A 12786-nucleotide genomic window follows, 5' to 3' on the forward strand; every position below is an offset into this window, starting at 1 on the left:
CAAACTGTTCTTTTTTTGTCATATGAATGGTGGGACTTGAATGCCTTCTAAAGGCAGAGGCACTTCAGGGGAAGGCTCGAGATAGCAGCATATTGGCGATTCAACAGCATAGCAACAACTGCCTCATCACCTCAGACAATGGTCCAGTGTTTGTACTGGACCACAGTCCAGTCCTTGGACACATCCTTTCCACTTAGTTCGTAGAATGAATTTAATACCAACAAATTTATGACAAAACTTTACTCCAGACTGTATCTTTATTGGCTTTCACAATCACTCAAGTTTCTCTCATAAAACAAAACAATTTGAAACTTTGTACATTCAACCCAAAAACCAAATCTCAGCATCAACCATTTAGCCCAAGTTTTTTTAAACTGTACATTTCGGTATAGATTTGAATGAATAATACAGAAATGTGGGAAAAGCCACATTTGGTGCAGCACTTCACAGGTCCATGATTGCCTCAAACATAAGTGATTTCAGTTTAACATAAGCATAAGGGGCTCTTTCCTTGTTTGTGCATTATTTTTATCATTTACTCCAAACTTTACTCAGGTGTTTGTTTGATAATGTTTCCTCAAGTGTGTTAACAGATTTTAATTAGGTAGTCTAATTAGGTAGTCATTTTTGTACTCAGGGTGGAATAAATACTTAGTTTATAGATGATTTTCCTTAACCACGTGAAATCTAGCATATTGTGTGAAATTAGTAGATAAAGCAAGTTTTCTACCACAAGGCCATTACAGTTGATGATATAGTAAATGGGTTTTCTCTAGCAAAATTTACAAATCAGGAGTAAAATGAAAGCACCCTGAGCCGTGGTTGCTTTCAAAAACCAAATCTCAAGTGAAATGACCATTTTATCTTCGAGAATCTGAAATCTTCTGTCTCTGTTGTTGTTCTGTGAAAAATACCGTTTTGGAATCTGATGGTCTTGTGGCAAATTTGCTGTGTGCGAGGACAGTAAGAGGCCCCAGTTGTGTAATTCTCTCTGATCTGTATTCTGGCCCCCTGTTCAGCACAGCAGAGGAATGATGAGGTTTGTAGAGCTGGCTCTGGTAGTAAACACCATCTTGATGTGGTAAAAGTTTAATTAAAAAATAATCAAACATTAAGTCATAAATCCAAAAGTCTACTCCAAACTGTGTATCTCTTGCTGCTACTTCATTTGTTATATTTTTTTCCTTTATAGTCTTCATCTGTGAGGAGGTTCCATTCTCTGCGCTGCATCCGAGTACTCACGTTAACGTCAGAAATGCTTCCGCTGAAATGAGAAAAGCTTCATGTTCTGAGCAGAGCAGACATCAGGCTTGACGTCTCTGTCGTCCTGTTGCCTGCACCAAGAGCTGGGTGAGCTGTGATGAGCTCTCATCTCTCTGACTGCCCCCCCACTGGAAACCTGGGAGAGGATCAGACTGGCTGACTGTTGATGCAGGAGGCAGGATCTCTGTGTCAGGACTGTATTGTCCCCTTCAGGTACCACATTCCTGAGTGGCTTTTGCAGCACTCCTGGAACAACAGAGCACAGGTTAGATTGGTGGTAAACAGCTGATGAAAGGCAGATGTTCAGTCCCGTCACCATTCTCACATGGAGCAGCCGGTCGATGTCGGCCTTAGAGACGTCTCCAAATTCCTGCGCCAGTCTGGCTTGTATTACATTTCTCCTGACCCGGTAGTTTTTCGTAAACACTTCATACAGCAGCCGACGGTGCTACAGAGGGAAAACAAAAATACACTGAAGAATTAATTTAAAAGAATAGTTTGACATTTTGGAAAATGGTTTATTTACTTTCTTGCAGAGAGTTAGTTGAAATTAATACACCTCTCGTGTTCATTAAATTTGAAGCTATACCCAGCAGGTTAGCTTAGCTTAGCAAAGAGGTAGCTTGGTTTTTTTCCCCCCAAAGGCAACGAAATCCATCTGTCAACACTTCTAAAGCTTACTAATTAACAAATATTTGTCAGTTTAATCCATAAAAAATAAAAGCAGTTATGCAACTTCCAGAAGACACAGAGTCTGGTTAAGAAATGGCACATGATCCTCTGTAAGGCATCGCACACTGTGGTTGTTAATGAGCTGTGGAAGTGCTGACAGGTAGAATTTTTTGCAAGGCTAGCTGCTCCACCAAGCATCAACCGTTACCCATCTAAACTTTTAACAAGTAATGTAACTGTCCTACTTCTAACCTCTGTTGCAATATAGTCAAGCTTCATCTGCTTTCTGAAATTCAGTGCTCACTGAAGCCTTTGACTTGTGGTGAGTTTCAGCTGCAAATGTCTACATGTAGAATAAGACCTGAAGAGTGATGCGTTTACCTTGTCGAAATCCTCTCCAGTTTCCCACAAACCAAACACCTTCTGTTCATCAGAGGCTGCTGTGCTCTGCGCAGGAAACTAGAGGCAGTGGGGAAACAGCAAAGTTAGAAAAGCATTTGAGGAGTTTGCCAGTTTCTCTATGAACCTTCTCCTTGTCTTATCAGTGAAGTAAGCTCTCTCAGCACCCACTATGACTGTGTTTGGACTAACTGCCATCAAAACCTTAACTCAAAAGTGCCATTTTGCAGTAGTTAACAAGTTATGGTGTCTAATAATTTTCATTTCCCTCTCCGACACTTGAGTCTCCTGTTAACTGGATCACTGGAAATTCAAAACAAGAACAGGGCCGAGTAACAAAAACACTCAACACCCTTAACCAGGATTAAGCCTTCAGACAACGCACCAAGTCAAAACTGTAAGGCCATGTTCAGACTGAATTGCAAAGGTGTGAAATAACACAGTCCTTTCCATTCATTTCTATGGGGGATTGCGTTCACCACAGCCAGCAACTTTCACTGCACTGGATGGTGACATCATGCAGCAAGGTGCAGGCCCTTGCATTAAAACACAGCGGGGAGTTGCGTTTTTGCCAGATCAATGTGAATGTGCGGTGATGAAACAATAGGATGTGACAGACGATGCCACAAACACTACATCAAGGAAAACACAGCTGACAGAGAACAGACCAACTAGGTTAAACCTACAAGCAATAATCTCAGTTCAAACACAGAGGCAAAACCAGGAGACTAGTATCAGGTGGCTGCTAGAAGGCGAGTGGAACCTGAGAACCAGGTACATTGCTCCAGTGCACCCACTCCTTTACAATCAACAAAGTGCTCACAAGGAAAATGACCGTTAATGTCGTTATTCCGCGAGTGAAAAACGATAGCTGCGTTCATGATGCCAGCAACAAAACTCCCTTATTCAGCGCCCACAGGTATTTTAATCTAGACAGGGACCTGAGTAGCAGATGCTCCAGGACAAAGGCATTCTAATCTCAACACATTAAATCATAAATACCTTGTCATGTACAACTCGCTGGATTATGCTAAATCTGCTCTTTACTGTGCACACACTGAGAGGAAGAGCTGCTGCTGGTGTTTTCCTTTATTAAATGCTGTGCGGTCTTGGGCCTGATATTATGTCAAACTGGATTTCCAGGTTTGTATTGCTTCACTTTTTCACGATAGCTTTTGCAACACACCCACAACAATGCAGCCCCTTGTAGTGTTTTGCCAGTCTAGTGACCTTTTGAACATGGTCTTAAAAGTGAGAAGAGTATGCACTTCACTCAATTGTTGAGCTCTATTTAAAAGGAAGGATGAATATGTTGACACAAACAATAGAGACTGAGGAAGAAAGGAAAATAGGAGCATCCAGTGTGAATCCTTAATTTTGACCATAAAAGGTGAGGAATACTCACAGGCACCATTATCTGTTTGCAGTGGCAGAGCAGTATGGCATCCTGTAGCATGTGGTCCGAGAAGGAGTGTAAGACGTGCTGTCCCGCCGGTATGGAAGCCAGGTGAAGGTTAAACAGCCTCTTTAGCTCATTCAGTGTCAGTACAAAATGCTTCCTGAAAGTCTTTAACACAAATTCCTGCAGCTCTGGGGATGGCATGTTGGTGGGACTTCCTCCATTACCATTAGTGTGATCAAAGCCAAGAGAGATGGCACCAGGGTAACCATTGACCGAACCGTTGAGGACTGAAGACGATGGGGAAGAGGAGGTGTCCATAGGCTCGTCTTCCCTGTCACTGACAGGCTTCTGTCTCAGTGGGACGCTGCTTTCTGCACGTCTGGCATCCAGGGCCTTCTGTAGGGACAACTGGCTTTCCTGTGCACGCTCCTGAGCCATCTGCAGACGCTGCTCCCCACTGACGTGGACAGGCTCTAGAAAACAGCGGTCAGTTCAAATAAAATGTATCTGTTGGAGCCATTTATACTGCAGACAGTATGTTTATGGTGTGTGTTTTGTTGTATTTGATTTGCTATAGATGAGCATTTCTGTACCAGAGCCACAAATGAATATTTAATGTGTTATCTAATAACTGGCTATAACAAATATAAGTCAGTACACACCAGGCTGAGGGCAGTTCTTTGGCATGAAGTCTTCTTTAGAGAAGTTAAAGACCTTTTCCAGTCTTTAAGAAAAAGGTAAGGCATTTGAGAAGAGACAAATCATTGGTGACACTCAACTAATAGCACTCCCAAGATTCACAATAATACCCTGATGAGATATGAGATTTTCTTCAGTTTAACAAACAAATTCATCCTGCTTATGTAACCTACTTGCTCTGGATGCCAAGCCACAGCATGTGCTGCCTGTGGGCAACATCTGGGTGTTTCTTAATGAAGTCTACATCAGTAGGCAACAGGAACTCCCAGCCCCGGTTGATCCGAGGTGCTGCCACATGCTCCAGGAACTCCTTCACATCCTCGGGAGGAAGCTGACATAGACCGGAGGAAGGACTTGTCAGTACAGTTTACCAGAATTAAAGGAAACAACTGTAGCCTGAAGGTGGCAGAAACAAGCTAGCGGTCAAAGACATGGCTCAGCACCTAAACAACCATGAAAGACATTGGCACTGAGCATTTCTCAGGTGAACGAGTTTGTTTTTGTTAAGGCCACACTCTCGCCAAGAACTCCCCTCTACTGTTTGATAAACAAGAAGGTTGGGAACTTACAGTGGGTACGGAAAGTATTCAGACCCCCTTAAATTTTTCACTCTTTGTTATATTGCAGCCATATGCTAAAATCATATAAGTTCATTTTTTTTCCTCAATGTACACACAGCACCCCATATTGACAGAAAAACACAGAATTTTTGACATTTTTGCAAAATCTAAGGGGGTCTGAATACTTTCCGTACCCACTGTATATCACCCAACTGCACCTTCATAGGTAAAACAATCCAGTCTAACAAGATTTTTTTATAAAAGGGGAAATTATTGCACCTCCACAAACAATGTTCTTGCAAAAACTGTATGTTATGCATGTAACACCCAGAGGGACAGCGTTGCCATGAAATGCGCCTCTGAGGCAGCACATACTGTATGTCTTAAATAATTACATTTACGCAGCTATTTCTACTTATCAAACATTCCTGAAATGGCAAAAATTCTGCCATTTTGGCCATAACAACACTGAGATGAAAATAGCCCTTAATTAAAGAAGTGTAGTTGAGAGAATTCCCTCTGATCGTCTTTAGATATGGCCGATCACGTAAATCTGCTATGTTGGTTATACTGATCCTTACTTTGATGATGGATGCAATCTCCTTTCTCATCACAGAGCGCTCCAGAGTGAACCTCCACATCTTCAAAACAAAAAAAAACTGAGTCAGAACCACACGAAACAAATTATAGGGCATTATGTTGTGATCTTGGGTAACTCAGCAGCTTACCACAAAGTCCCTGCCACGACACAGCACTTCTGCAGGAACACCGCTGTGAGCACTGCAGGTGTTTTTAGGATACAGCACATCACTGGGGAAAGGGGGGGGAACATGAACATCACTCAACTGCCATGCCAGAATAGTTACTATAATCAAATATTAAAAAGCACACAGGCTGTGCAGGCCGCAGAGTTCACTTGTAGGCTGTGATAGGTGTAACTTTAAATCTTTCTTTGACATTTGTCCTCATTACAAATCGGTCTGCAATGGAGCAACAGATACTTAATTTCCATGCGCAACAGGATGGACTCACCTCTTGACAACCCAGTTTCCCTGAACTAGCAGTGCCACCTGTTGGATGCAGCGCAGCACTGCGGTTGAGTCTGTGCCAGAGGCGAGCAGGCCCATCAGGTTTGCAAATGGCATCACCTTGACTGATGGTGTGGAAAAAGTTGTCAGAGGAGTGGCAACCAATGTTAATGTTAAATTTACAGCATTCTAGTAGATGCATTCAATAAATCTAACTGTGAAACAGCTTCATGTATGTCTGGCGTCATTACTAACTCTTTGTTGACCCCATCTAGCACAAACAAAAGCTGCACTGTAAATGTGAAACATTTTGGACAATTGTTTGCAATTAAACTAATTCAAAAATGTACAAGTCATAAACTGCTGTTTTTAAAAGAAACACATGCACTACTATCCCTGTGCTACACCAAAACATTTCATGTATATGACCACTGTATTAGCCTACCATTTTTCATCAAGGTCTTGACTTGCTCTCCCAGCGGCAGAGTACGGAGTTGAGCCATGGAGAGCACATTACTGGGACCAACAGGTTTCACACTAAGAGAAGAGCAGAGAGGCAGTGATGTTAACAACTGGTCTCTGAAGCTATTAACCACTTAAAAACCTATGATCTTTCCTCAGAAAATTGAGGAATACTTACACTTTTTCCTCTGCGAGAGGGGGCATCAGCATCATCAAGTACTCCCTAAGAAAATAAGAGAAATCAGTCAGTGAGAGAGGTGAGCATGTAAGGAGGAACGAGTCCAGAAATACACAGACACAAGAATTAAAAGAACAACCCTGGCAGAGGATTTTGTACTTTTAAAACTATCAATAAAAGCCATCATGGCTCAAACACCTGCAATAGTGACAACCCAGATAACCTTCTTCTGCCATTAACCATCTACTGTAAATTGCAATAGATGTATTTGCAATCAGAACAAACAAGCAGTTTGGTGGCAGAAAATACTCTGAGTTTATAACTTTAAACTACATCTGTATGATCTATATGATCATTTATGGACAACCAGCTGAGACAAAAATAGATGTGTTAGTAAAATCTAAAGAACAGAGCCTACAAGTAAAACTGAGGCTTAAAATGTCATTTGTTCATACTCACTTAGGAGTTTTGACCAGTTCAGAGTTCTGTGAAGCGTCCACTGACTGACAGAACAGGTACTGCCTTTCATGCTCTGAGCGGCTATCCTGAATTTAAATAACATGACAAAGCCAAAACTGATGAGACAAACCCTTCATGACAACAGCAACAGTGAAAGTCAACTACAGTACAATACAGCACACACTGGATGATGTGCTAAATGTAACTCAACAACAGAAGAATGACATAGTCAAACAGAGGAATGTGGTACCCTATCAGTAAGTCCACCCCCACCTTGACACCGTGGTAGTGCAGGTGAACCCAGGGCTCCTCCGCCTGCTTCTTCTGGAGAAACTCGTACGACTGGATCCTCCTCTGCCGGGCCTGCTCCGACTCAAGGCGAGCAAACCTCACCTGGAGCGGGACATGTGCAGAAAACTTTAAACATGATAGGTTTGATGGGTGATATCTGACAAAGTAAGTGTAACTATTACTTTGTATGTGTTTGTGAGCGTGTGCACAACTGCTCACCGTGATGGCCTTGGCTTCCTCATCAGCCTCGTCTTGGGAGGAGTCTCCACCTGCAGACATAAGACTGATAGTCTATTACATTTTTCCAGAAATCAAGGGGACATCTGGCATTTTTTGTGAAAAAAAAAAAAAAAAAGACAATTATAATAGGAGAATAATACAATTGCAAATTAATTTTTTGTCCACCAAATTATCACTTAATCAACCGATAAATGCAGTTTTAAAAAGCCTGTGGAATTTTTCCCCTTATAATAAATAGTAGTCATTGTTTTATACTAAATGGCAACACGAATAATTAATTTTGAAAAACAGGAAAATAGAGACACACCTTCATTGGCTGCCTCCTTCTCTCTGGTTTTGTTGTCAGCCTTGTCCAAGTAAGAGAAGCTGGGTCTCATCTGGAGAATTCCTGTCAGAGGTGTGATGTGAAGCTCACCTATTGACATATATTATAAAACAATCAGAAACCAAGTCCTGCTTCTGATCAGTAATAATGCAGCGATGGTTGACTGTGAACTCATGATGATATGTAGACATTCCTACTGACATACATCATTTAGCTTTAATGTAAAAACAGTAAAATTGTGAACTGTAACTTAAAGGCAGCAGCAACAATGTTAGACAAAGTAGAACATATGCATGGTACTACAGAACTGCCGGTTCAGACCTTTGCGAAACACAGCAGCAGCATATCTGGAGGTATTGGTGGTGGCCTGGATGGAGGAGAAAGTCTGTTTGTCCATCATTTTCCTAGAGAGGAAAAGTAAAAGAAGAAAACTCAGATCACATATATCAATCAGATTCATTCCCAAATTAACACTGTCCTTTGGGACAATAATACAAGTAAGCAGTTGTGTTAAGGGAAGAGTTAAAAATAATAAGCACAGATGTCAAACTATTCCTAGATGCCAGTGATCAGTATTAAGAGACAGAAACACACACAATAGGTCGGTGACAGTTGGAGTTCAGATGCAGTTTGACATTAGACATACACTGAATAGGTGCTGGTTTCATCACAAGTTGTGCCATCCACATTCAGAGCTATCTGCTCTCCTTTGCTACGACAGTAGTTAGGACTCATTGTGTTGATGGCCATTTCCAACTCCACCTGTATAATGATTAGCACAAAACATTTTTACAAACACTTTCAGAAGGAAAAAAATTATCTAGAGAGATGGATTTTAAAATAAGAAAGAGCTTTTTTTTTACCCTTTGCTGCTTGGGTTTGATCTTAGCTGATAAATGGTCGACATCATCATAGGTCATGGTCGATGGTCGGACAGGGTACTGTGTCAGAAAACACGCAGAGGTGATTTGTTACTCGTGACATACTTAACATTAGAGATCAGTCACGCTACAGATTAAAAGAGAAAATGCACACAGTCATATCAGCATTATGTATAACAAAAAAAAAAATCTTACCTGAAAAAGATACAGCTTATCTGCAAGGCTTTTAGCAAGGTACACGTCAATCTAAAAGAAATAGAAACATTGATCAGAGCCACTCATGAATTTAAGCTTTTGATTATTGGGACCTTTTAGAGATGTCTGTGATTGTTTCAGATGCTGTTTGTGACTGGCTGTGCTTGTGGTGCCTTTCTTACAAAAGAGATCTTGATCTCACTGAGATTACCTGATTGAATAAAGGTTATAAACAGTGGTCATCATAAAAGTCAGATGTTTTCCTGATCTGTTACTTTCATTCACGCAGCACCAGCAGAGCAGTCCTTGGCCTATGGTACCTTATCTCAAAATGACCCCAGTACTGTGTGGTATAGAGGTTTTAAATTAGAGGAAAAAAGAGCAATGGCATGTGACTGGTAACCAGCATCGTCACAGTTTTGCTGTCATCTTTCATATTACAGCAGCCTAATTGAAATGTTAATAGACTGGCTTGATATGGGTTAGTTTCCTGGGAGAACTGACAAATTCAAGCGATAAGGCTGGCATTATTCTGCATGTATGTAATTGTCAAGAAATTCCCCAGTTGGACACTGGGCAGCATTTAGCAAATGTTACTCAAACAGGACTACATAGTGCATTTGTTGCAGACTAGTTTGAGTTAACACAATTTTGTGATGTAATGAGTATTTCTTGTTCCACATAAACTGCAGTGCCTGTGTTTGTAAAAATGAAAACCTATCACACAGTGAAATGGTGTAGCTCAGTGATCTACTCTGGACAACAGTGGAGCTCTATGGCAAAAAGGAACAAGATTTATCATGCTCCAGCTAAAGACATCTGTTAGTGGGATAAATTCATTGTGGATGAGAATAGCACCAGCCAAACCCATTAATTTCTGCCTATGCACATACCTGAATGTCCAGATATCACCAGTGCATGAATGTGTGAGAATAAGTGAGTGGCTAAATAGTGTTAAAGTGCTTTGAGTGTGCTTCAATGCATAGAAAAGCACTTTACCACACCTCTTCTATAATGGGGTCATCATCATCACCGCTGGCCATAGTGGTACAAGCAGAAACAGGACCAGGGCAGGCAGCAGATCTCAGAGATCCAACCTGGAAACACAAAGCCACAGGAATTTATTCAGCAAACACACTCACATCACATATTACCACATGCTACACCAATACTGGTAACAAAAAAACATGACAAACAGCTGCAACAACTACCACGTGATACTGCCTATCTGGGATACATTAGAATCCATTATACTTAACGTTAGCCAGGATGTTTCTGGTTGTCAGCCTTCGGTAAATGTGTAGTAAATGTGAAAGAATAAATCAAATCAAATCAAATCAAATAGCAAGTCCATCTTCAATTAGCCCATTCAAGAAAGTAAACCACGAAAATGTTGGTCGATAGAAAGACCATGATCGTGCAGTTTGCTAAGTGAATACCATCACTGACACAGCCAGGTAAAACTCACATGATGTAACACATGTGAAATCCCTAATCTGTTCTTCATGCAAACACTTAATAACAAATGTTACAATACGTACAACAGCGCATTGAGACCGCTATAATAGCCATCACATGAAATATTTCTTAAAAAGCAGCACAGGTTTCTGTTGGGTTTGCTTGATTGGCAAGCTAGCAACGAACGCTTCAGCCACTTGTTCGAGGCCTGTACTACACTGCGGTTTAACGTTATTCTGATATAACAAATACATACAACTGCTTAAAAAAGCAAGAGAAAACGCAACAAACCCAGTACTGTCATTTAAGCTATATAAAACAAAAGTATAAGCAACGAAAGTAGCGAACCGGCTAACAGCCGGTGCTAACTAGCCGTAGCAACTTTAGCCTAGCATTAGCAAGTTACCTTGGATGCCAGTAAAATAACACACAATCGGTCACCAGTGCCTAGTTTAACACGGCTGTTTTTCTATATTCCAATCGGGAAAGATTTAGCTCTCACCTGCACAGTTTACTGTATAGTTTGTAAAAGCTGTAAATGTGGTGCGCAGATGTGCAGCAGTGAACTCGTTGACGCTGCTCCACACAGACACGTGGGGAGGTGCCTATACCCAAAAATTACATGGGTCCGTTTTACGCCACACTTGTGTTATTGTTTGTGGTCAGGGGTTTTAAGCTTTATAGCAATGACAGTGGGGTTCCATGCATGTACAATGGCATTAATTATGTGCGGAATACATTATCCAATGTACACAAAACATATTGGCAGCGGTGGGATTCGAACCCACGCCCCCGAAGAGACTGGAGCCTTAATCCAGCGCCTTAGACCGCTCGGCCACGCTACCTCACTGTTGTGTGTTTTAGTCCACATCCTAATAGTGAACAACACTTTTGCCTTTCTCTTCCTCTTTTTGTAGTGTTTTGTCTCTTTGAGTGTCTATATCAGGGGTGTGAAACGTACGGCCCGCCAAGGGTTTCAGTCCGGCCCGCAGGATAAATCTGAGAGTGAAAAAATGCAATGAAACATGAACTAGATTTTTTTTATAAACTGCTATTCCTAAATTGTTGCACTGTTTTAGACATGGAGCAGCTGAAAGAAGAAGAAGAAAAAGACAAAACAATGCTGAGATAGACACATCTTATGTTCAGTGATTACTACGATACATCTACTTACTATTGTACTCGCCTTCACACCCTCATTAGGCAAAATGGAGAAAAAAGGAGAAAAGTGGATACCGAGTGTAGAGTTTACCAAGAAAAATGAACTGCTTCCTATTTAATCACAGAGGTGAACGGGAAACTTGTGTGCTTGGTGTGTATGCAACACGTGTCGGTGTGAATATAATATTCGGCGCCACTATGAGACTCAGCATGGTGGAAAATACGACAACTGCAAAGACAACTGAGAAAAGAGAAGATAAATGAATTACTGGTGGGTCTGAAGAAACAGCAGTCTGTTTTCACTCAGAGCCGAAAGGCTGATGCCGCAGTAAAAGCCAGCTATAATTGCTAACGAAATAGCATTAGCATCAAACCCGTATTGGAAAAAAGCAGGTGTTGTGACAAAATTCAGAGAGAAAGTACAAGCCGTGAATGAAGGAGACGCTTTTTGGACATTTCACTGTATTTTGCACCAGGAGGCATTGTGTTGCAAGACATTAAAATGGATCACGTCATGGAGGTGGTTGTCCAAACTGTTAATTTTATCCGAGTCAGAGGTCTGAATCACCGTCAGTCTGACTGCCTTCTCAGTGACAATAACCCATGGCCTGCCATACCACACTGAAGTAAGATGGTTAAGCCGAGGCGCTGTGCTGAAGCGTTTCTATGAGCTACGAGAGGAAATTGGACAGTTTATGGAGACAAAAGGAAAACCAGTGATGGAATTACAATCTCCGGGATGGCTGCAGGACCTTGCATTTATGGTGGATATTACAGAGCACCTCAATAATTTGAACAAAATGTTACAAGGCTGTAAAAAAGTTGTCACACAGTATTATAACAGCATATGTGCGTTCAAGTTGAAGCTGACTTTGTGGGAGACACAGCTGGTATGTGGTGACCCTGCTCGTTTCCCCCTGTCTAACTGTCGTTAATGCTGACATGAAACGGTACAAAGACAAGATTTCAGGATTGCTGTGGAAGTTTGAGAAACGATTTCAGGTCTTTGGTGAACTCGAGACAGAATTCACAGTTTTTTGCTCATCCTTCACAGTCAAAGCTTCTGATGTGCCTGTCGACATCCAATTAGAAATAATTGATTTGCAATGTGAT

At 41.3% G+C, this 12786-nt stretch overlaps 1 protein-coding gene and 1 non-coding gene across 5 annotated transcripts; both read right to left on the reverse strand.

Annotated features, from left to right (window-relative positions):
- Positions 1-238: 238 nt before the first annotated feature.
- On the reverse strand, positions 239-11169 carry polr3e (polymerase (RNA) III (DNA directed) polypeptide E). Of its 4 annotated transcripts, none has more exons than XM_020605322.1 (21): positions 11015-11169; positions 10059-10151; positions 9055-9105; positions 8842-8919; positions 8625-8740; positions 8300-8382; positions 7961-8068; positions 7633-7682; positions 7396-7515; positions 7123-7208; positions 6664-6708; positions 6469-6560; positions 6028-6148; positions 5724-5805; positions 5577-5636; positions 4609-4766; positions 4399-4460; positions 3740-4209; positions 2317-2394; positions 1589-1711; positions 239-1509 (listed from the first exon to the last, which is right to left on the reverse strand). In XM_020605322.1, the coding sequence occupies exons 2-21, from the start codon at positions 10095-10097 to the stop codon at positions 1453-1455; spliced, it is 2079 nt and encodes a 692-aa protein (XP_020460978.1). In that variant the 5' UTR covers positions 10098-10151; positions 11015-11169; the 3' UTR covers positions 239-1452. The 4 variants fall into 4 exon arrangements, with proteins under 4 accessions (XP_020460978.1, XP_020460979.1, XP_020460981.1 ...); XM_020605323.1 differs by lacking the exon at positions 11015-11169 and adding an exon at positions 10919-11002; XM_020605325.1 differs by lacking the exon at positions 11015-11169 and adding an exon at positions 10596-10906.
- Positions 11170-11275: 106 nt separating this feature from the next.
- trnal-aag (transfer RNA leucine (anticodon AAG)) lies at positions 11276-11357 on the reverse strand. Its single transcript has one exon. It is a non-coding gene; the product is annotated as a tRNA-Leu (tRNA).
- Between the last annotated feature and the right edge of the window lie 1429 nt (positions 11358-12786).

The sequence above is a fragment of the Monopterus albus genome, unplaced genomic scaffold (assembly GCF_001952655.1).
Source record: "Monopterus albus unplaced genomic scaffold, M_albus_1.0 scaffold69.1, whole genome shotgun sequence".
In the NCBI taxonomy this organism is placed as follows: Eukaryota; Metazoa; Chordata; class Actinopteri; order Synbranchiformes; family Synbranchidae; genus Monopterus; species Monopterus albus.